The 25167-nt window shown below is 41.9% G+C and overlaps 1 protein-coding gene across 3 annotated transcripts in view; it reads left to right on the top strand.

The window, feature by feature from the left end:
• The window catches only part of MMD (monocyte to macrophage differentiation associated), an 84527-nt gene that overhangs the window by 41506 nt on the left and 17854 nt on the right, over positions 1–25167 (top strand). Inside the window, exon 1 of one of the 3 annotated variants that reach the window (XM_060763986.2) lies at positions 486–706. The exons of 1 other annotated variant lie outside the window; for it this stretch is intronic. In XM_060763986.2, the coding sequence (XP_060619969.1) occupies positions 486–706 (221 nt within the window). Of the gene's footprint in view, positions 1–485; positions 707–9575; positions 9771–25167 lie in introns of those variants that run through there. One more of the 3 variants, XM_060763988.2, reaches the window with a different exon arrangement.

Here is a 25167-nt window from a genome sequence, read left to right as displayed (position 1 = left end):
CTTCGTTCTATGGTTTCTTTCTTGTGACGTATGAACACATGCTACACGCTTTTTTCTGATTTTATTTTTCTTGGTTCCTTTCTCTGGTCTATTGGGAGAGAAGCACAGTAGATAAATGAATTTTTGAAAAGAGATAGTTTCCCATTTTTGCACGACACGAATAAACAAAGTGAAGGGTCAGAGTCTGTTCTGCTGTTTGAATCCTCTCACACAGAGCAAATATTGGAGGACCCAATCTGAACAAACTGTTGGACTGACAATAATGAGGCTGTTGTTGTTTTCAAAGCCTTTACATTCTTCAGCCTGGGGAAAAAAGAGATCAGCTTGCAACCGGTTTTGCTCCAGCAAAATAAGGAGCACAAAGATGTTTTTCTCTAAATGCTCCGGGACTTGTTTAAAATCACTACTTGCCAAAACAGTCACGTGAGCAAGTCTTGCTCATCTCTTACCCCATACCTGTTTGGTAGGCGGACCTGTTTTCGAGCATGTCAGTGCTTTCAATCTTCAAGAAGACTGAATCAACGTATTGTGTACACTGGCGAAGGCAAGAATTGCCACCTGACGGCTCCGGGGTTGTTTTAGAAGATCACCCACAGTATTCCTACCTGATGCTTTTACTCGATCAAATGCGCAACCGCTTCTGGGGTAAAAAAAGAAAATCTTTAACTAAAAAGGATCCATCTGAGACCAAAGAAGACTCAGAAAAGTGAGTATTATTGGAAAGCAGCCAGCAGATAGCATATTGCCGTTGTAAGTACATCTGCATATGAATGTAACATTTGTAACAAACCTGATGTATTAATAGGAAAGTATAGCTCACTGTTTCAAAAATTGGTTATTAGTTTGTTGTATGTTGTTTAATAGAACCATCCCTCCACATTCATTTTGGTTAGAGGCACAGGATCCCCATGAAGGTGAAAAGCCACAATTTAAAAAATACTATTTAAAAAAATTGGAAAGAACATTTCTCAAATAACTTCTGGGTCCTCTGGTATGGCTCAATCAGGCATGTAGCCGGGGGAGGGGGGGGCTCGGGGGGCTTCAGCCCCCCCCCCCCGAAATTCTCATGGTGGTTCGTGAAAAGGCCTTACTGGTGCATTATTTAAACTGTTAGGTTTATTAATATCATGATCTGATCACCATACTCAATATATCCATACTCAATGTATTGGGGTAACGATACAAAAGGTTTGCTAGGCTAGACGCTCTTTCACTCAGACTCAGCCCCCCCCCCGAAACTCAGCCCCCCCCCCCCGAACCCACCCCCTGAAAAAAAATCAGCCCCCCTCCCGAAATGAAATCCTGGCTACGGGCCTGGGCTCAATGGTCAGTGTCTGTTGGAAGCTGACCACAGAATGCAGTGGAGGACCTAGAGATTTCAAGGGAGGTGTTCCTTCCAGAAATCTCCAGATTCTCCAGCATGACTAGATGACCTTGACTATCGAGTGACACTGGATGGCCTAGATAATATTATTTATTTATTTATTTATTTATTTATTTATTTATTTGCTGCATTTATATACCACTTTTTCTCACCCTTGGAAGTCTCAGTGCGGTGTACAATAAGTAACGGCAAAATTCAATACCAACATATATGCAAACCAGAGAATAATAACTAAAACGATAACATGTAACTATAAATTAAACCTTAAAATCATATTAAACATAGAACATAAACAAACATTTAAAATTCAATATAGAATTACAAACATCTTAATATAGTATTAAAATCACAAAACCCAGAATTGTAATTTGAAGCCATTCTTATTTTCAATTGCACTTATGTCCTATTCATTTCTTGTACTGCATTACTTTACTGCCCAAAGGCTTAGTCCCATAACCACATTTTTACTTTTTTTCTGAAAGCCAAGAGGGAGGGTGCTAATCTGATTTCACTGGGGAGGGAGTTCCAGAGCTGAGGGGTCAGCACTGAGAAGGCCCTGTCTCTCGTTCCCATCAGTTGCCCCTGAGAAGGAGGCAGGACCAAGAGCAGGGCCTCCCCAGAAGATCTTAATCTTCGAGTTGGTTCACAGGGGGAGATTAGTTCAAACATTTCCTGAGGTAACATTTTCAATCAAATCTGCAAAAGTCAAAACAACACACATGGGGGAAGGGGGTGACTGGATTCTGCCTTTCAACAGAACTGAGACTCAAGGTGACTTGTCATTTAAAACAAGACCAGTACAGATAGTGAATATTAAAACTGAATTAATGGATGTTATAACAATTTAAACATTCACTTGAAAGGATAAAAACCACCTGAGCACAATTCAAATTCAAACAAGGTAGTACTTAGGTCTCTGGGGGGTGGCTACTCCAACCAGCCAGAATGCAACTGGCAACCATCACCCAGAGGATCTTTTTATTGACTGTCCCAAGACTGTGGAACGACCTGCCGGAAGAGCTCTGACAGCTAAATGAGTTGTCAGAATCTAAATGCTACTTGAAGACCTATCTCTTCCGGCAGGCCTACCAAGACAGTTTTAATCATGAATGTTAAACTCATGCCCTGTGAGTCAATCTCTGTTCCATGTGTTTTAATATGTATTTTATGGAAATATGTTCTAATATGTATCTTTTATACATATACATTTAATATGTGTGTTTATAGAATTTTTACAATGTTTATGTGTTTTAACTATGCTGTAACTCGTCTTGAGCCACGAGGAGACTCGGGTAAGAAATAAAACTATCATTACTATTATTATTTGATATATAACAAGATTAGTACACAGAAAACAAGATCACTGTGCTGGCTTTTGTATTGGATCATACGTCGGACACTTCCCAAGTGTCTAGGACTGTGTGATGTATCGGCGAATAATACATGCAGATCTGGTTGGGTGGCCTTTTGCAGCTGACAGATGGTAGCTTTGTCAGCGCCAATTGTTTTTAAGTGCAGACCAGAGTCTTTAGGCACGGCACCCAGTGTGCCGATCATCACTGGGACTACCTTTACTAGCTTGTGCCAGAGTTGTTGTTGTTGTTGTTCTTATTGTTATTTTACTGACATAAAAACACAGTATGTCACAGCAAACGGGATATATATGCTGGATTTCGTATCACAAAATCACAAGTCAAACACTTCCCAAGCGTTTAGGACTGTGTGATGTATTTTCAAATGATGCACACAGATCCAAGTTAGGTGGCCTTTTGCAGTTGACAGATTGTGATTTTGTCAATGTTTATTGTTTCCAATGTGACATAAGTTCCAACGAATCATTTGGGCCACAGAGTTGTGCCTCTGCTTGCAGTCCGTCTGTGCAAATTTCTTGCAGCAGCTGAGGATAATAATAATAATAATAATAATAATAATAATAATAATAATAGTAATAATAATAATAATAATAATAATAATAATAATTCTCTTTACCTGCTGAATCAAGGGCAGCAAACAGAGGGTCATGCTAACCTCACTGAAAAGGTAGTTCTGGAGTCTACGGACGGCCACCAAGAAGGACCTATGATGACATAAGGTTACCCTGCCCGTGACATTTGGTTTCCATTCTTCTTCTTCTGCTTGCGGAGTCTTCTATTTGATTATAGCACTACTGTAGTTGCATGTGGGTGCCAAACCGGTATTTTCATTGTGGAATGTTTATCGCTCTAATTGCTATTGCACAGTCTCACTGGGGCTCTTGCATGAAATATATATAAACCTGTTTTGCTCTCAGGAGCTTTTGTTTAGAGACCTGTACTCACTCCTTGCACTGATACCTTTCAGATTTAACATGGAAAATAGATTGCAGCACTTCTTGCTTTTTCCTCTTGCTTGATCTTCCTGTCATTTGGCCGGAACAGTCTGTGTTGTGAAGGCCTTGCTATGGTTATAAAATAAAGATGGAAAGGCAGCTGTTGGAATGACTATAAATCCCTTGTGTCTGGCCCTGTTTTAGACAAGCCTGTCACTCCACTGGATCTTTGTCTCACAATATAAAATATACACATATATAATTCAATGTGACTGAGAAGCTTGTGGAAAAAACAAGGCTGGAACAAAAATCTTTGATGTACAACAAAAATAAATAATGGCAGTGATGTGTTTTTTTTCCTTTTAAAAATGTCCAAAGGGCATGCACATTTTGAGTCTATGTCCTAAATTCATCCTTGGGTGTTTCTATTAGAACACCGAATTATGAGGAAATGTTTTGGAAATGGTATTGTTTCATGGCCGGAATCACTGGGTTGTTGTAGGTTTTTTCAGGCTATATGGCCATGGTCTAGAGGCATTCTCTCCTGATGTTTCACCTGCATCTATGGCAAGCATTCTCAGAGGTAGTGAGGTCACCTCACTACCTCTGAGGATGCTTGCCATAGATGCAGGCGAAACGTCAGGAGAGAATGCCTCTAGACCATGGCCATATAGCCTGAAAAAACCTACAACAACTCAGTTTTGGAAACTTCTCTGCTATAAAGAGGACAGGTATTTTAAATAGCAATTCAGTAATTTCACACAACATTCATCTGGATTTGCTACCACTCAGCCAACATAGTTGTGTTGATGGCCCTTCAGAGCTTTTTTTTTTTGGCAAGATATAGTCAAGGAAAGCTTGCCATTGTTTTCCTCTGAGACCGAAAGAGTGTGATTTGCCCAATGTCAGAATTCAAGACAGTGACCCAGTAGTTTTCGAATGCCAAGCAAGGATTCAAGCCCTGGCCTCCTGACACACTATGGTGCATCTGCATTGGAGAATTAATGCAGCATGGCATCACTTCAACTCTCAGGGCTCAATGCTATGGAATCCTGGAATTTGTAGTGTGCTGAGATACCAGCCTTTTTTGGGCAAAGAAGGGTAAATTCAATGATAAAACTACTACACCAGTGGTTCGCAACCCCTGGCTCCCCAGGTGTTTTGGCCTTCAACTCCCAGAAATCCTAATAGCTGGTAAACTGGCTGGGATTTCCAGGAGTTATAGGCCAAAACACCCTAGGACCCACAGGTTGAAAACCGCTGCACTACACCATACTGGCTCTCATATCAAGTGCTGGAATTGGCTGACTTGCCCAATTACTTTGGGCAAGTCAACCACTGCCTCCCACTCACTATCATGAGGGGAAGAGGATTAATCTCATATATTAGTACTGGCCAACCCATGCCCTGCCAGATATTGATTGATCACATTTCCCACTATCCCCAACAACTGACTATGCTTGCTGATGCCGATAGGAATTTCAACCTCACATGGAAGATTACAGGTTCCCTTCTACTGCCATATAGATTTAATGAAGAAGGTGGCATGCAAATGCTGACTAGTGTACATAATCTTACTTCTTCTTTTTTTAGTATGGAAAAGATTGGGTTGTTGTAGGTTTTTGGGATATATGGCCATGTTCTAGAAGCATTCTCTCCTCATGTTTCACCTGCACCTATGGCAAGCATCCTGAGAGGTTGTGAGACCTCACAATCTCTGAGGATGCTTGCCATTGATGCAGGCGAAACGTCAGGAGAGAATGCTTCTAGAACATGGCCACATAGCCCAAAAAACCTACAACAACCCAGTGGTTCCAGCCATGAAAGCCTTCGACAATATATGGGAAAGATTTCTTTTGACAGACAGATAGATATTGGTATGTTCTTTGTTTGTTTAGAACAGCACCATGCTCTTACCCAAAGTTGTTATGAAAAGATCTACCCCATTCTAGGTTTTAAAAAAGGGTTAGTTTTGCTATTCAGTGTACAGTAATTTAAATATTTAAAAATCTGGGGTAAAATATTAGAACATATGCTTAAACAAAATAAAATTGGTTGCCTTGAGTTTTCTGGTCTCTATGGCCATGTTTTAGAAGCATTCTCTCCTGATGTTTCACCCACATCTATAGCAGGCATCCTCAGAGGTTGTGAGGTCTGTTGGAAGCTAGACAAGGGGGTTTATATAATAATACTAATACTAATAATAATAATAACAACAACAACAACAACAACTTTATTTTTATACCCTGCCTCCATCTCCCTGAAGGGTCTCGGAGCGGGATTACATGGGGCCAAGCCCAGTTGACAGTTAAAACGTAACAAGTTCAAAATGCAATAATCAATATAAAAACAACATAAGCAACATAATAATAATAAAACAAGCATCAGGAACAATCATCATTATATATCTGTGGAACAATGTCCAGGGTGGGAGAAAGAACTCTTGTCTGCTTGAAACAAGTATTAATATTGTAATTAGCCACCTTGATTAGCATTGAATGGCCTTGCAGCTTCAAAGCCTGGCTGCTTCCTGCCTGGGGGATCCTTTGTTGGGAAGTGTTCGCTGGCCCTGATTGATTATTGTCCTGATTTTAGAGTTTTTAAATACTGGTATCCATATTTTGTTCGTTTTCATGGTTTCATCCTTTCTGTTGAAATTGTCGATTTCAGTGGCTTGTAGTCTGACATGGTGGTTGTTAAGAGTGGTCCAGCATTTATGCATTCTCAAATAATATGCTGTGTCCAAGTTGGTTCATCAAGTGTTCTGCTATGGCTGAATTAGTCTGGTTGAATTAGTCTGCAGGAAATGACTTATCCATTGAAATGAGGAATGAGTTAAGATTATTGGCATTTATGGGTTGTGACCTCTAAACCATTTAAGCCAGCATTCTTTCACTTAATTGGTGGGTGAACTTTCTATCTTCAACATCTTGAACCTCGTCCTCTGGAAAGAAAAGCTTGGCACGTCAACAGCCAAGGACTACAACAATCTGCCACAGCACTTCTGTGTGCCCATTATAGGCTGTACTTTTTTGGATTGTAGCTGTAAGCTAGTTCAGGAGCCAATTGGTTTTGCTGCCAAGAAAGGTACACAATTAAAACAAAGCTTGATCTGCTTAGTTCTAACAACGGAAAATGGGCTAGGGCATGACATTATCTCAAGGGAATAATGGCTAGCAATGCCAATAAGGGCCGGTCCCTATATTATGGGCAAGCGGAGCCATGGTTCCACAGCAGTGAGCCATGGAAGTTAAAGTGGCATCAAACTGCATTAATTCTACAATGTAGATGCACTCCAAGTCATTTTATTAGGATGATACAGAGATGCTATTTTGTGGAGAGACTCGCATGTCTGATTCTGCCTCTTACTAATAGTGTACCTGCATGGCCATGATTCATGTATTCCCATTATAATTTTGATGGATACCTCGGTTTCAGGACATCAATAAAACACACACACACACACATAATGCTTGAATCAGCGTTTAGTTGGCATGCTTCAGTTGCCAGTGCCACAATACGCTTTTGGAGGCATCAAATCCGTGGGATCAAGCTGTCAGCCCAATTCATTCAACATAACATAATAGGACAAGATGAGCTGTGACTTTCCAAATGTGGTGCAAGCTGGTTTCAATCCCTCTTTGGTAGAACTCTTTTATGTAGTTATTCCAACACATCATTTTCTGCTTTTAAAATGAAAAAACGAATTTAATTCCTACGCTGATCTCCCCTCCTTTTTTAGTTGCTTTCTTCAAACTAAAATGAATGTTTTGAGTGTTATGGGTATACTTTTCAGTTTGATTTATAAGAAAAGCCAAGCAGAGAGCTGTTTTCTTTCCTCCATTCTCTTATCATATGATGGCATTTTTGTCGGCTTGCCAGCATGGCTAGGCTCTTCTAGGATGTGCACTTTGCCCTATTAAACAGAGCACTTCTCCATAAGGAAAAAGAAACCAACCTGAGCAACCAAGACTGTTATTCTCAGCTGTCACAAGGAGATGTCACAGAAGAGCACAACAGTGACAACACAAGGCCACTCTTGACAATATAGAACATGTAACTCAACGAAGAATTCAAATGCTTCCACAGATCACGGCCTAATCCAAAGCGTCCTTCCATCAAAGAAAGAGGAACCGTTGGATCCATCTCAACATTTACTAGTATTTTAATGCACGTTTCTGATAAATAACATTTTCCAAAGGGGTGCTCTTTCAGATCAACAATAGGTGCATCTACACTGTAGAATTAATGCAGTTTGACACCAAATTAACTGCCATTGCTATAGAACCATGAGAGTTATAGTTTTACAAGGCTTTTAAGCCTTTTCTGCCAGTGCTAGTGCCTCTCAAACTATGGCTCTCAACAGCATTGCATGCTGGCAGTTCAAAATGATGTTAAACTGCTTTCATTCTACAGTGGAGAGTCTTCCTTTCCCAAAAACACCCTGTGAAATTCATGGGGTCGCCACAGGCCCAATATCCAAAGGGTATGTATGTGTGTTTCTTTCTTCGTCTCTCTCCTTCCTTCCCCTCTCCCTTTCTCCTTCCTTCAATCCTTCCCTCTCTCCATCCCTACCTTTTTTCTTTTTCCTTCCTTCTTCCCTCTCCTTCTCTTTCCTTCCTTCCTTCCTTCCCTCCCTTTCTTTCTTTTCTTCCTTGCCTTGTTATCCTCCCTTCACTACCTCTCCTTTTCCCTCTTCTACCTCCCCTCATTTTCTCTTTCCTTCCTTTCTCTCTGTCTTCTTCCCTCCCTCTTCTTTTCCCTCCCTTTCCTTCCTTCTCACTCTCCTTCCCTCCCTCCCTCTTCTCTTTTTCCTTCAATTCCCTTTTTTCCTCTTCCTTTCTCTCTTCTTGCCTTGCCTTCCTCTCATCCCTTTTCTCCCTCCTTCCCCTTCTTTCTTCTCTCTCTCCTTTCCTCAATCCCTTTCTTTCTTTCTTTCCTTCCTTCGTCCCTCTTGTCTTTTCCCTTTCTTCCCCCTTTCCTTCCTCCCTTCCTGTTTTTCTTTCTTCTCCCCTTCTCTTTCCTTCCTTTCTCTTCCTTCCCTCTCTTTCCTTCCTCTCTTCCCTTTTCTACCTTCCATTTTCCCTTCCCCCTCCCCTCTTCTTTCCTTCCTCCTCTTCTCTTTCCTCCCTTCCTTCCTCCCTTTCTCCTTGTTCCTTCAACTCCCTTTCCTTCCTTCCTCTTCTTTTCTCTCTTCCTTCCTTGCCTTCCTCTCCTCCCCCTTCCTCTCTCCTTTCCTCAATCCCTTTCCTTACTGACTTCTTCTTCTCTTTTCCCTTTCCTCCCTTCTCTTTCCTCCCTCTTCTACTGTTTTTCTTTCTTCTCCCCTTCGCTTTCCTTCCTTCCTCTTCCCTCCCTTTCCTTCCTCTCTTCCCTTTGCTACCTTCCCTTTTCCCTTTCTCCTCCCCTCTTGTTTCCTTTCCTTCCCACTCTCCTTCCCACTCTCCTTCCTCCTCCTTCTTCCTTCAACTCCCTTTCCTTCCTTCCTCTTCTTTTCTCTCTTCCTGCCTTGCCTTCCTCTCCTCCCCCTTCCTCTCTCCTTTCCTCAATCCCTTTCCTGACTTCGTCTTCTTTTTTCCCATGCCTCCTTCCCTTTCTTCCCTTCTCTCTTTCCTCCCCCTTCCTTCCCTTCCTCTCCTCCCTCCTCTCCCTTCCCTCCTTTTCTCTCTTCTTCCCTCCCTCCCTCCTTCCTCTCTCTTTCCTCCTTCCCCCTCCCTCCCTCCGCGGGAGGCGGGTCTTCTTCTCATCCTCCTCCTCCTCGCACGGCCAGCCTGGAGTGACACCCATTTGGGGGGCGGGCCAGAAGCCAGGAGCCAGGAGCAGAGCCGAGAGAGAGCGAGAGCGGGAACCCCATTGCGAGCGGGTCCTCCTCCTCCTTCTCTGTCTCGCCCTCTTCCTCCTCTTCGGGGCGCCTGGGGCCTGGCGGGCGTGCTGGGCTGGGGGCTGGCGAGCCAATGAGGGCCCGGACCCCGTCCCTCGCCGCCTCCGGAGCCGCCAGGAGCCCCCCCTGCCGACCCCCGGCTCCCCGAAAGGCAGGCCCGGCTGACCCATGCGGCGCCTCCAGGAGAGATTCCGCAGGTGAGCCAGCCAGGGAGGGAACCAGGGAGGGAGGGAGGGGAGGCACCGGCACTGGCAGGCCCCTTCCTTTGTCTCTCCGGCCGGGGAATCCCTTTGCCTGGCCGCTCTGTAGCAGCAGCAGCATGGATGCAGCTTGGGCGATCATGGGAGGTGGAGTTTGGTTAGGCACCGGCACCGAAGGCTCTGCCAAACTACATCTCCCAGGATCCCAGAGCATCCTTCCAGCCATGGCAGGCAACGCGGTGACAGGCAGGCTGCATTCTCTCCCTAGTGCAGCTCGCTGCCTCCCAGGTTGCCAGGGAAGCCTGGAAACAATGCCTTTTTTTTTCCAGGATGGAGGTGACTTCCTAATACTGGCCCCCACCCCTGCCTTGCTTGGCCATTGCATGTGCTGTGTTCAAACACAGGCCAGCAATAATAATAATAATAATAATAGTAGTAGTAGTAGTAGTAGTAATAAGCCAGTAAAGGTGGTCCCAGTGGTGATCGGCACACTGGGTGCAGTGCCTAAAAACCTTGGCCTGCACTTAATCACAACCAGCGCTGACAAAATTACCATCTGCCAGCTGCAGAAGGCCACCCTACTCGGATCTGCATGCATTATTCGCCTATACATCACACAGTCCTAGACACTTGGGAAGTGTCCGACATGTGATCCAATACAACAGCCCACACAGTGATCTTGTCTGCTGTGGACTCATCTTGTGTTTCTAATAATAATAATAATAATAATAATAATAATAATAATATCACACAGTCCTAAACGCTTGGGAAGTGTTCGACTTGTGATTTTGTGGTACGAAATCCAGCATATATATCTCATTTGCTGTATCATGCTGTGTTTGTGTGTCAGTAAAACAATAATAAAGACTCAGTCAAGGTGGTCCCAGTGGTAACTGGCACTCTGGGTGCAGTGCCTAAAGACCTTGGCTTGTACTTAAAAACAATCGCGCAGACAAAATTACCATCTGTCAGCTGCAAAAGGCCTTACTTGGATCTGCTTGCATTATTCCCTAATACGTCACAGAGTCCTGGGCCCCTTCCACACAGCTGAATAAAACCCCACATTATCTGCTTTCAACTGGAATATATGGCAGTGTGGACTCAGATAAACCATTTTGAAGCAGATAATGTGGGATTTTCTGCTTTGATATTCTAAGATATAGGGCTGTGTGGAAGGACCCCTAGACACTTGGGAAGTGGGCCTGCATTTCCCAAACTCTGGTCTTCCAAGTGTTTTTGGACCTCAGCTCTCAGTATCCAAGATCAGCCAAAGCTTCTGGGAGTTGAAGTCCAAAACGTCTGTCAGACTAGGGTTTGGGATGGGACTGATTGAAATTAGGAAAGAAATCTATATGTGGTTGTGTGTGTGTGTTTTTTTCAAATTTGACCCCCCCCCCCAAAAAAAATCCTAAATCTCATGATTGACACAAAGCGCCTTCAAGACAGTTTTGACTTAGGTGACCACACAAATGAGAGACCTTCTAGTGTGCAGCGACACTATTGAATTAATGTGCCTAAACTCTTGAATTAGCTGCTAAGGGTCAATGCTATGGGATCCTCTGGGTTATTGTTTTACAAGATCTTCAGCCTTCTCTGCCAGCCCAAAGAGGGCTGGCAGCTCTCTAAACTACAAGTCCCAGAACGCCATTGCATTGAGCCATGGGAGTTAAACTGATGTCACACTACAATAATTCAACAGTGTAGATGCTCTCCAAGTCACCGTCTTCAACAGCCCTGCTCAGGTCTTGCAGACTCAGGGCCCTGGCTTCTCTGTTTGAGTTTACCTAACCCAGGCATGGGCAAACTTCAGCCCTCCAGATGTTTTGGACTTCAACTCCCACGATTTCTAACAGCCAGTAGAAAGGAGGAAGATAAATATGAAGGTTGGATCAGCCCTCCAGGTGTTTTGGACTTCAGCTCCCACAATTTCTAACAGCCAGTAGGCTGTGTGGGAGTTGAAGTCCAAAACACCTGGAGGGCTGACCCAACCTTCATATTTATCTTCCTCCTTTCCTGTAGGCCAGTGATTCTCAACCTGTGGGTCCCCAGATGTTTTGGCCTTCAACTCCCAGAAATCCTAAAATCTGGTAAACTGGCTGGTAAAACATCTGGGGACCCACAGGTTGAGAACCACTGGTGTAGTCTCTCGAGTGGTCTGTAATGCAAGTCTCCTCTGTAGGTTTGTTCTTAAGTTCTGTAGGTTTGTTCTTAAGTTCAATTTGTACCTAAGTTGGAACAGGTACATTTTTCTAAACATGGTCTGTAAGTCTCCTCTTTCCATAGTGGATCTAATCAGTGGAGCAGAGGAGTATTGTAAAACTAGATTTTTCTTTTCCTTCTCCCACTCTCAATGCATGTTTCAAATTCTGATCTGCTTTACTTAGCATTTGTGGTTTGCAAAGTGGGAGGGGGTGACAAGGGGTTTCCAGAATTATGGAGCTTGCATCTTGTAATAGATTTTAATATCGGTAATAATAATGGCATAAATGGAATATAGTGCAAAGTGAGTGTTGAGGTGCGGGGGCGAGGATCTGTTATTTAAGATTAATTATACTAGAGTGTAATAGATTTCTCTTTCCCAGTATTACCACTTCAGTAATTGAGAAATACATCATAGGCAGGCAGGCAGGCAGAAAAATTGGTATGTAAAGTGTGTATGTACACATAAGTAAGAGTTGTTGGCTGATCTCAATAAAAGGATATGTGTCCAGTTTCTGTGAATCCCATATTTGGAAACCCATGAGGCACAGGGGTCTTGGCTGACTCCCAATAAATCCTTCCAAAATGCTTTGCCTCATATAGATATATCCTGGAGAGTCAGAGCGTTCACATTGAAGGTGCCAATGTTTCTTTTTCCTTCTTCTTCTCTATATTGGTAACGATCTAAAGCAGGGTTTTGCAGCTCAGGTTTCACAAAAGGTTGTGATTTGGAAAAAATAATACACTTTTTGAATTGTAGATATTATAATTTTATGCAATTTTAATATATAATTATAATAATGATAATAAACTTTATACCCTGCCACCATCTTCCACCTTACAAAATAGCACACCAAGATGCCATACATAAAATAAAAGACATCAACATGAAAACAATAATACATTACAATCCCCAAAACCTGAAAATTATTTTAAAGGTTCCTCCAGGTTTTTTGGGTTATGTTTCAAAGGTGATCTAAAGCCACAGCTGCGTATACATAAGTCTAAGCAGAAGTTTGGGGATGTTTCTTTAAAACCGGAAAGGAAAGGGGAGATGTGTAATTTCATGCTGAAACTTGGAAAGAGGCAAGGAATTCTACAGCCGTGTTTATGAATAGGAATCTTTCCCCAGCTCTTTTTTCCCCTGGTGGACTTTATTCTGGTTGTTACCATATTTGATTTTATCTAAAGGTTTTATGTGGCAGCTGTGTTGGTAAAATAGTTTCCCCTTCTTTTACTTAAGAGTTACAGAAATACAGTTGGACACAATGCTTAAAGTATACGAATGAGTAATGATATTCCATTGGGTTTTTTTTTACAGGTAAATATAGATTGAATTTATGATTGCCGCTATTATAGTAAAGAAAGATGGGGAATTTTAATTCCAGTGTGTTACACAGTGTGACCCGAGACTTTAATATGAAGATTTGGGGGTCGAAATAATATAATTTAAGTCGTTTTCTCTTTGAGCATTGAGAACTTCTTCCAGGCTCAAACAGCAGTGACCTTGAGGTTCTTTCTAGGGGCCCTTCCACACAGTCATATAACCCAGGATATCAGGGCAGAAAATCCCACAATATCTGCTTTGAACTGGATTATCTGAGTCCAAACTGCCATATATCCTAATTCAAGGCAGAAAATGTGGGAATTTCTTCAGCTGTGTGGAAGGGGCCTACTCTTCCATAAACTATTTCCTGGAAAGATTTCCCAATATATGAAGCGTTTGATGAATGAGCAGAGATACAAGCAGTCCCTGGTGTAACAAGATAGGTTCTGCAGGTTTGTTCTTAAGTTCAATTTGTACCTAAGTTGGAACAGGTACATTTTTCTAAACATAATTCCATTCAAACGTGTGTGTGTGTGTATTCGATCATCTGGAGAGGCCTTGCTCGTGCTCCCACCTCCTTCGTAGGTGTGATTGGTGGGGACAAGAGAAAGGGCCTTTTTAGTGGTGGCCCCCGACTCTGGAATTCACTCCCTAAGGACATCAGACATGCCCCAACGCTGGCAGTCTTTAGGAGGAGCCTGAAAACGTGGTTGTTCCAGTGTGCTTCCCAGAATAGGGAAAACTCTTAGCAATATGTCCTCAAATGCACTTTAACATTGATTTAGGATCGCCTGCGTGCCCTCATCTTTCTTTGAAAGCCCTATCCTAGTTATACCCTACCTTGTTCATGCCCAGCATTATTTTTAAATTATTACATTTGGCCCAGCCATAATTTTTTTAAATGCTAGTATGTTATTGTTCATTGTTAGTGTTTATTGTTTATTTTTGTTTTGAGATTTATTTTACTGTTTTTATTGATTATTTTGTTACTGCCTTCGTTTTATTGATGAACTGCAGGCTTGGCCTCATGTAAGCCGCACCGAGTCCCTTGGGGAGATGATAGCGGGGTACAAATAAAGCATTATTATTATTATTATTATTATTATTATTATTATTATTATTATATACACATGTATACCTACACATATGCTTTGGATAGCATAAGGAAAGGTGAACACCACTGTGGTGTTTGTTTTGCTGTCTGTGCCCTTGTTTAGATATTTTCACCTCACTTTCTGTCCCTGTGACAATTGGATTTTGACAATTTTGGGTTGTCATGGAAGCAAGGATTGGTGATAAAGCGTCAGTGGTGACACCTTTTCATGAGGAGCTCTTCCAGGAGTCAGTCTCCCTTCCTAGAGGTTAGATTTCCTCTCACTTCCTCTTGTCTCATCCCTGTTTGTGACTCGGAGCCATATGTGAGTTGGATGTTTGTAACTTGGGCCCTGTTTGTACAGTAGAGTCTCTTATCCAATGTAAATGGGCATGCAGAACATTGGATAAGCGAAAATGTTATATAATAAGAAGGGAATAAGGAAAATCATATTAAACATCAAATTACATTATGGTTTGACAAATTAAGCACCAAAACATCATGTTTTACAACAAATCGACAGAAAAAGCAGTTCAATACATGGTAACGTTATGTAGTAATTACTGTATTTACGAATTTAGCACCAAAACATTGCAATGTATTGAAACTGCTGTGGATTTGGGCAGGAGGCAGACTGCATTGGATAATACAGAACGTTGGATGAGCGAAGGTTGAATAAGCGAGACTCTACTGTATTTTGTATTTGTGTGCTGTAGAGACAATGGTGAGGAAGTATTTTGTTCCTCCTTGTGAGGCAGAGGAATGTGAAGATCTGCGTCTTGAATTGAAGTGAACCCTTGGGAGCAAATCCTTTTATCTAGAGAATATTTGTTTCCGCTCCTCTTTCTACTAGAGCATTGCAGGCTCCAGGCGCTTGCAATCACATTCAGAATAGGTCTGCCCACAGATTTTTGTCTCTCACCTGTCACAAATCTTCTCTAATCCTCCACAGTCTTAGATTATCCATAATTTCCTCGTTGCCTTTCTTCCTGAAATGTTAGTAATGAACTGAGGAAGTCAAACACTCAACGCCTGTGTTGTTTTCTCAGAAAGGCACTTGAAATTCAACTCCTTGCATTGATATCATGCTATTGATGCTTTCTAAGTCTTCTTGCATTTCTGCTTTTTCCTTATCTTTCTTCACCAGTCTTTCTTAACCTTTTTACCCTAAAGGAGTCAGGTTTTAGAGAACCCTTATATTTAAATTATTGTTTTTATAGCTCAGGAATATGTTTTTTCCCCATAATCACTAGTGATTTTTAGGTTTCTACACCACTCTAGCTGAAAAACTCTGCTCTAGGTGTTTTGTGATAGGGGAGGACCAAAGTAAGGGTTCATCTCCACTGGAGAATTAATGCAGTTTGATACCACTTTGGAACCCCCAGTGGTGCAGCAGGTTAAACCGCTGAGCTGCTGAATTTGCTGACCAAAAGATTGGCAGTTCGAATCTGAGGAGTAGGGTGAGCTCCCAATATTAGCCTCAGCTTCTGCCAACCTAGCAGTTTGAAAACATGCAAATGAGAGTAGATCAATAGGTACTGCTTCAGCGGGAAGGTAACATCTCTCCATGCAGTCATGCCGGCCACATGACCTAGAAGGCATCTATGGACAATGCCGGATCTTCGGCTTAGAAATGGAGGTGAGCATCACCCCCCAGAGTTGGGCACAACTAGACTTAAAGACAAGGGGAAACCTTTACTTTACTTTACCTCTTTAACTGCTGTGGCTCAGTGCTGTGGAATCATGGGATTTGTAGTTTGGTGAGGCACCAGCACTCTTTGGCAGAGAAGGCTAAAGAATTTTACAAAACCACAACTCCCATGATTCCATAGCATTGAGCCATAGCAGTTAAAAGTGTGTCATACTGCACTTATTCTACAGCATTTATTCCTCTAGCTTTTTAAACAGTGGGCTGGATTACAGCCCCTCAGATTGTTGGAGGGTGGGGTGGACTATAGTTTGAAAAAAAAATTAATGAATTCTTATGCACATTGTACATATCTTATTTGTAATTTTAAAAAATCCATGAAAGAACAATACAATATTTAAAATGAAGGACAATTTTAAGCAACATAAACTTACCAGTATTTCAATGGCAAGTGCGAGCCTGCTTTTGGCTAATGAGACAGTTAAGTTAATTAGGATTGTAATTGTTGTGTGCCTTCAAGCCCTTTCATATTTAGAACGACTCTACAGTTCAGGGCAGGGACCAAGTAAATGACCTTGAAAGGCTGCATCTGGCCTGCGGGCCATAGTTTGGGGACCCCTGGCTTAGAGGCACCCCAAGTTTTCATTGTTGATATACATGTTTTGAGAATGAAAACCAAGGCAGTGGGGATTACAAAGAATATGGACATCTGTTATTACACATCATTATTATTGCACTGGTTTTTTTATATAGTATTATATACCTTAATCTGGAGGTGCTTACTTCTTGGAAGGAAAGCAATAACCAATCTCAATAAAATAGTGAAGAGCAGAGACATCACACTGGCAACGAAGATCCACATAGTCAAAGCCATGGTATTCCCCATAGTCACCTACGGATGTGAGAGCTGGACCATAGGGAAGGCTGAGCGAAGGAAGATAGATGCTTTTGAACTGTGGTGTTGGAGGAAAGTTCTGAGAGGGCCTTGGACCGCCAGAAGATCCAACCAGTCCATACTTCAAGAAATAAAGCCTGACTGCTCATTAGAGGGAAGGATAGTAGAGGCAAAGATGAAGTACTTTGGCCACATCATGAGAAGACAGAAAAGCTTAGAAAAGACAATGATGCTGGCAAAAATGGAAGGATAAAGGAAGAGGGGCTGACCAAGGGCAAGATAGATGGATAGCATCCTTGAAATGACTGGCTTGACTTTGAAGTAGCTGGGGGTGGTGACAGCCGACAGGGAGCTCTGGCGTGGGCTAGTCCATGAGGTTACAAAGAGTCAGAAGCGACTAAACGAATAAACAACAACAAAACTTAATCCAGTAGTTCTCAACCTGTGGGTTCCCAGATGTTTTGGCCTTCCAACTCCTAAAAATCCTAACAGCTGGTAAACTGGCTGGGATTTCTGGGAGTTGTAGGCCAAAGCACCTGGGGACCTACAGGTTGAGAACCACTCCCTTACACCATGGATGCTCAAGTCCCATTATATACAAAATGTATAAAATGGCAAAACAAAGATTGCTTTTGGGAATGTGGGTGTGGGAGAATATCTTGAAGCCTTGGGTGGATGAATATGGGGATACACAGTCCATAGATACAGAGAACCAAATATACTATATGTAGCAAACTAGATGCTGTGGCTTTTCTCTTTTGAGTGCTGAGAAAAGCAACTAGGCATCTGTTGACAGACAAAGGTCACACTGCTTTGTTTTTACAAAGGAAATAGATCACTGCGGAAGATGAGGTTTGTAGAACTAGGCGAAAGTTCATGTATCCGGCGTTTGTCATAGTCATCTTGGTTGGAGTCAGCTTCTCTTTCATGTTTCAGTATATTTCCCAGTCTCTCTCTTTTTTTTCCCTTCTGAACGACAGGACTGGCGCTGCAATAAGACAGAATTCCTGGGCTTGTTTTGGCATTTTTTATGATGTAGAACTGGAGAAAGAGAGGCAGAGGAAAAAAGTAAAAGCAATTCGGAAATCATCTCTAAGGGAGACAGAAATAGGATCCTGCTCAACCGAGTCATTTTTGACCACATATGTATTTGTTCAGACCAAGATACTAATACAAATGTTTGATTTGTATTGTGTGGCTAATATCTCAGAGAAAAAGAGATTTCTCTTTCCCAGTATTACTTTTTCAGTTGTTGAGAAATACATCTCAGATAGATAGATAGATGGATGGATGGATGGATAGATAGATGAGCATGATTGGCTGCTGTTCACAAGCATTGTCTCTGAAATTTTAACATCAGATATGCTGAAATATCAGTTGTTTTCTTTTGCCCCCTACTACATTCTGATTTTGAATTAGGTCTTGAAAATACTCCTTTGGATACAAAAATGTAAAACTATTGGTTCATGAATTGAGAATAGCATTATTAAAATGTAGATTTCAGTACAGAGATAGGTGATAAGTATGGCACTGTGGTATGTATGATTGTTTTTGTACACATTTTCTATTTTGAGGAGCCTGCTTAGACCAGAATGTTTTCAGCCAGGACAAGCCCTATGAGGAGCGGCTTAAGGAGCTGGGCATGTTTAGCCTGAAGAAGAGAAGGCTGAGAGGAGATATGATAGCCATGTATAAATATGTGAGAGGAAGTCACGGAAGAGGGAGCAAGCTTGTTTTCTGCTTCCTTGGAGACTAGGACGCGGAACAATGGCTTCAAACTACAGGAAAGGAGATTCCACCTGAACACGAGAAAGAACTTCCTGACTGTGAGAGCCGTTCAGCAGTGGAACACTCTGTCCCGGAGTGTGGTGGAGGCTCCTTCTTTGGAAGCTTTTAAACAGAGGCTGGATGGCCATCTGTCAGGGGTGATTTGAATGCAATATTCTTGCATCTTGGCAGGGGGGGGTTGGACTGGATGGCCATTTTTATATAACAGCTCCAAATAAAGCTGAGAACTTTTGACATGATATTAGTTGGTAGACTTTCTAGACCCCTCCTGACACCGAAGCAACATAATGGTTATTCCACTTTGAAAATGAACCCGAACAATTGATAGTATAGAAATATTTTGCATTTATTCTATCAGAAAGTGGTGGGGTAGTGCAGTTGAGCTGGTAGTAGAGATAGACATCATGATTGTAAATGCTTTAGTAAAGTTAAAAAAGAAAGTATGTTGTATTTAATGTGTTGTTGAAGGCTTTCATGGCCGGAATCACTGGATTGCTGTGAGTTCTCTGGACTGTTTGGCCATGTTCCAGAAGCATTCTCTCCTGATGTTTCACCCACATCTATGGCAGGCTCTGATGAAGGTCATATTGGTAAAAGATCATACACAGTCCAAACATAATGCTATATATTGCTACCCTTTAATGTAGTTTTTAAAAAATTCTTTGCCAGATATATGTAACAAATAATTCTCTGCAGCTGAATGTGGTGGTAGAGGAAAGATGGCACACATCATCTCTCTGCAGAATAAAAAGAAAATGGGCTGTCAAAGGAGATGATAAATTTAGCAGGTATAATGATAGCTTTCTCCTCCCAGATGCTAAAACTAGTAAATTTAGAGAGAAATCGGAAAATGTATGCACTAGGAAGTACAGCTGACCCTGAGCTATCATATCTTGCATATATGAACAGCTTCCCAACTCTTATTTGTTCAATCCAAGGTTTATGCTTGACACCCCCCCCCCCCAATTTGTATCCAGGAGACAGTATTTTCCTATTTTTGTACATCAAAATATGCAAAGCTCCATTATTCGTTCATTATGAAAAATCAACCATTATGCAGATTCACCTCATATGTCTACTCTGGTGAATGGACAAATTTGAGACTTAGGTCCACTGTCACTGATGGCCTTCCTTCTGGACTAATCATAGCATAAGATACCATATGGCAAGCATCTTCCCCAAATTGCACATATGTTAAGGGTGTAGCCCTTAATAGAGCTGCAGCATTTGAAACTTGAATGAAACTGGACACTCCATAAACATTAAACATAGATTGGTTTTATGGAAAGTGGAGACTGTGGGCTTTTCCACAGAGCCCTATATCTCAGGATATCAAGGCAGAAAATCCCACATTATCTGAGTGTGGACTCGGATAACCCAGCTCAAAGCAGATATTGTGGGATTTTTTGCCTTGATATTCTGGGATATAGGGCTCTGTGGAAGGGCCCTATGAAGCTTTGATATACGATCCCTATATCATCAGGGGGATATGTTCCCGGTCTACATGTAGATATGCAAAACTGGATAATAGAGACCCTATTGAAATGAGGAATTCTGATCCACAGATACCTTAGAGTTGCACCGGGAGACGTAGGCCTTTGCCATACAGCCATATAACCCAGAATATCAAGCACAAAATCCCACAATATCTGCTTTGAACTGGATTATCTGAGTCCACACTGCCATATATCCCAGTTCAACATAGATAATGTGGGATTTTATTTAGCTGTGTGGAAGGAGCCATAGAAAATGCCTTGACGGGACATAATCTATGGTGTGCAGGTATTGGAGTCATACTATACTTTTATTCTGATGTTTCTTGGTATTCTGTGTTTTAACCGATATGGGGTCATGTAACCGAAACAGATATTGATCAAAGAAATGTTTTGGCTCTATCTCAGTGACAATTCTAGCCTTTCAGAAAGGATAATAGTTTCCTGTTGTTTGGAAAAGTGCATTTATCATCTGTTTATTTAAGAAACAATACCGAGCGTGTGAAAGTCATTACAAACACCAGATTTAATGCACTACGTTTTTAAACAAAGGAACTTTGCTGCTTTGTTAGAGGGCTTTAATTTGTTTAGCTTTGCTTGCGGTGGCATACATCTGTTACCTTGAGGCTCAACCTCAGCTTTATGCTCTCTTACCACAATGTACACAGTGTCTGTAAGCCCTTTTTACGTATTGTTTGGAATATAAATCTCAGCAGGACTGACTGGGCTTCATTGGAATTTAAATGCAAAATGCTATTTAGCACATTCACTCTTTGTGTGTCTCTAATTCTTCTCCTTGCATGACTAGATTGTAAGCTCCTGCAACAGATCCTCTATTGGTACATTACATCCTATTCCAGAAACTTCCCCCAACCCCAGCAATTGCATTTTCAGGGGCAGATAAGGAAGATCTTTATCTGAATCCAACAGTTTATACAATACTTTGTGGGTTGTGGCAAATTGTCTTAAAGCTGATATCCTGGGACTCCAAACAATACTGCTGGGATATCCTAAATTGCACAACTTACACAAGCAGGACACCACCAATCTGCCCTCACTACCACCTTTTTCTTTTAGGAAAGACAGGGCAAAGCAGGATGATGAGGAAGGAAACAGAATCAGGCAAGGTGAAAATTAAGCATTGTGTGTTTCTCCCTTCAAGATATCTGCCAGCTTATGGTGACCCCAAAAATGTCATAGGATTTTCTTACCAAAAGAATATTGAGATGTAGTTTTGCCATTTTTTTTTCATCTGAAATATAGCCTACACCACCTGGTTTTCCATCGTGGTTTCCATTTCAAGTACTAACCAGGGCTGATCGTGCGAAGCTTCCAAGATCAGGCAGGATCTGGTGCCCTTAGGGTATTTAAAATTTGAAGACTAGATGAACCAGAACAGCAGTAGATAATACTAGGGAAAGTGATACATATGCACGTATTGCCCAAGGTGGATACGTTTTGCCCAACTCAAGAAACTGTTTGCTCCTGAAATTAGTTCAAGAGTCCACATTGGAGCACATGCAATAACAACTTTCCCACTATCTTCCACTTGCCCGTCCCTCTATTAAGACAGAAAGACTGGATTTTACCTGGCTTTGCATGACAACCAAGTGCATTTTGGATTGTTAATTACTGCTGTGGGTGTTTAATGATTAGTGGATTTCTTCCTTTCCTTCAGAAATGGGATGGGAAAGCAGTCTTACTACTTCATCACACGAGAGAACGAATCCACTTTAAATCCGGTTTCTGCCTCCTGCAGAATTCTGGGGTTTGTAGTTTAGTGAGACTGTTAAAGCCTCCTCCCAAAACTACAAAACCCAGAATTCTGCAGGAGGCAGAAACCGGATTTAAAGTGGATTCATTCTCTAGTGTGATGAAGTCCTTGGTCTTTTTCTCTTCTTGATTCAGCCGCCTATGCCCTGTGATAAAGCTCTTCCAGAAGGCTGGGGAACCCTTAAGATTAGCATAAGAGATGGTGCAAGATGAAAGGAAAATCTGCCAAAATCCATCCCTGGCACCTTTCTTTCTACAGAGAGTACTTCCAGATCCCTTCTGTGATGAGAAGGTAGCTTTCTACTCTTGGGTTGGTCAGTTTGGATCAGCACCTTCCTCATTTAGGTCACTAGACTGCATTTTTCCCCAGTTGTAAGGTAGACTCTGAAGTATAGGGCACTTCAGTGTGTCTGTCACAAACTGAGGAAGGTACTAAAAAGCAATTATGCAAAACCCTGTTTTTTTCCTTGCTTCTAAAGCTATTTTAAAATGACTCATCTGTTCTCAGTGTGCACTCTGGGCAGCACACATGAGCAATGAGTTATGTAAAGTCCTATGTGGCTTGACTGGTAGAACATAATGGATTTGGTATGAAGGCTCATTTCCTTGCCTTTGTTGTACGTGACGTCCCTTTGCTTCACTTAAAGATGTACTCTGCCTGCAAACTTTTTTAAAAATAGAAAAGACATCTCTCTAGAATTGAAGGGAAGTATCTTTTTTGTAAAGAAAAAGATGGAAACAGAGTACTGTATCTCCTCATATATACATCGACCTCACGTGTAATTTGAGGATTAGTTTTGGGGGTCTTACTTATGGATTTTTGTATGACCCATGGATAAGTTGTGGGTCATTTCATCTAGAGGGGAAGTGCCCGTGTCTCCCCAGAGGGTTTGGCAACCACAATTCATTTGTGGTTCTTTTCTGGCATGTTTGCAAATTTTGGTTACAGATGGACAAAAACAGGACCCAAGTTTGGAATTCACACTATCTTTATCACGGAGTAACAATGTTTGAGTATTGTATATACCAGGCATGGGCAAACTTTGGCCCTCCAGGTGTTTTGGATTAAACTCCCACAATTCCTAACAGCCTACCAGCTGTTAGGAATTGTGGGAGTTGATGTCCAAAACACCCATGTATAAATTGACCATGTGTAGGCTGAGAGCAGGTTATGGGGATTATGAATTACATGTGGAGAGGGGACAGCACCAATGCTGTCTTGTTGGCCCCTGCCATCATTTACCCACTCTGGCATTCAAAAAGGCCAGAAGTAGTGCCATGGAGGAGGGAGTAGAGGAGATTGTTGCTTTTTATAGGTTCTGCTAGGACAGACTGAGCTCTTATATTTTGCCGCTTTATTCAGACATGGCAATTGTTTCTTTTTTGATAAATGTTAAGGTATTGTACTTACGCTGACCCATGGATAAGTCAACCCATGTTTTTTGAGTTGGTTTTTTTCACTAACATTTCTGGGCTTATACATAAATATGTATAGTATGCACATCTTTTCTGCAAAAGGAGCTATTTTTAAAAAATCCATATAAAATGATCTCAATAATTCCTAGCATAAAACATCCAATTGTACTATAGGTTTTTTTTGTAGACAAATATTCAAATTAAGTGCATGTCCTAGAAGTAAATAAAAAGACAGAGGCTGGCGAGGTTTGGTTCCAGGACCCCAAATCCCATTAAATACATTGGGAAGTATAATGCTCTTTTAAGGCTGGTACTTGGATATCTATGCTGCTAAAACGATGTGATTGGCCAATGTTTTCAGCAGGGAGATGCTAATGATATATGTTGTTTTGACTTTGCTATGGTTTTATAATATTTTAATGTTTTTAATTGTATTTTATGGTCTTGGTACCAACTGTGAACCGCCCCGAGTCACCTGCAGGCTGAGAGGGACGGTATATAAATATAGTAAATAAATAAACAATAAATAAATAAAACAGGCATGGGCAAACACGGGCCTGCGGGCTGGATGGACCCCTTTGGATTCTTCCCCCTGACCCCCGTCTGCTTCGGCTTCCTTTTCAGTATATGGGCACAGTGGCCGGCCGCATCCCCAGACTGAGAGGAGGGCTGAGGCAGAGAAACGCTTCTGCCAAGCACTCTGTGGAGAGCACTTGGCAGCGGTGTGTTTGTTTCCCTCTTCCGGGCCCGGGGGAGGGTGGGCCACTGCCTTCCTAGGGCCCGGAGAAGAGTCGGGGAGAGGAGCCTGCTGCTGCCAAGTGTGCTTGACAGCGGCATGTTTCTCTCCCTCCTCTGTCCCTGAGGAAGACTAACTGCTGCCTTCCTGGGGCCCAAAAAAGAGAAATCCCTTCCTTTTCCTGGCCCCAGTCCTTCGAGACCCTGGTCCCATGTCTTCTGGCCTCACCCACACTCCCTCCCAGCCCAGCACTTGCAACCAGGCCAACATGGTGGCCCTAGGGCAAAAAATTTTGCCCATGCATACGCTGAAATGTCTTGAAGTATTTATTTCACACTTCTCAAGCAGAGGTGGGAATTATGCAATCCTCCACTTGTTCTTGCACTTCAACTATCCTAGTGATGAATTGTGGTAGCTGCATTAACATCTGGAGACCACATACATCCTCACCACCGTTTGAAACTATTCTGAATTTACATGGGGAATTGTGTTATCCATTTTTATATCAATACAGTTTTCAATGTAATTGTGTTTTGTTGCTGTTGAGTATCACCAAGTTAGCTTCAACATAAGGTGACCTTATAAATGAGAGACTTCCAAGCTGTGCTTTTACTAACAACCCTGCTCAAGTCTTGGAGACTCATGAATGTGGCTTCCTTGGTTGACTCTATCCACCCTCTTCCTCTTCCTGCTTCCTTCTACCTTGCCAATTATTATTGTGTTTTCTAGTGAGTCATATTATCTCATGATAAAGCAGAGCAGTCCCTACTTGGTCATTTTGGTGTCTAGGGATAATTCAGGCTTGATTTGCTCTAGGACCCATTTATTGCTCTTTTCAGCAGTCCATGTTACCTGCAGAACTCTCCTTCAACATCACATCTCAAATGGGGTTATGTTCCCTTTACATGTTTTTTCCCCTGTCCAACTTTCACAACAAAACACAGAAGAACAGTGGCTTGGACAGTCCTGACTTTGATATTCAATAATATCGTAACTGTAAACCCTGTAATAAATAAAATATAGGAA

The sequence above is a fragment of the Anolis sagrei genome, chromosome 2 (assembly GCF_037176765.1).
Source record: "Anolis sagrei isolate rAnoSag1 chromosome 2, rAnoSag1.mat, whole genome shotgun sequence".
Lineage (NCBI taxonomy): Eukaryota > Metazoa > Chordata > Lepidosauria > Squamata > Dactyloidae > Anolis > Anolis sagrei.
This window is presented reverse-complemented; position numbering and strand designations above follow the sequence as displayed.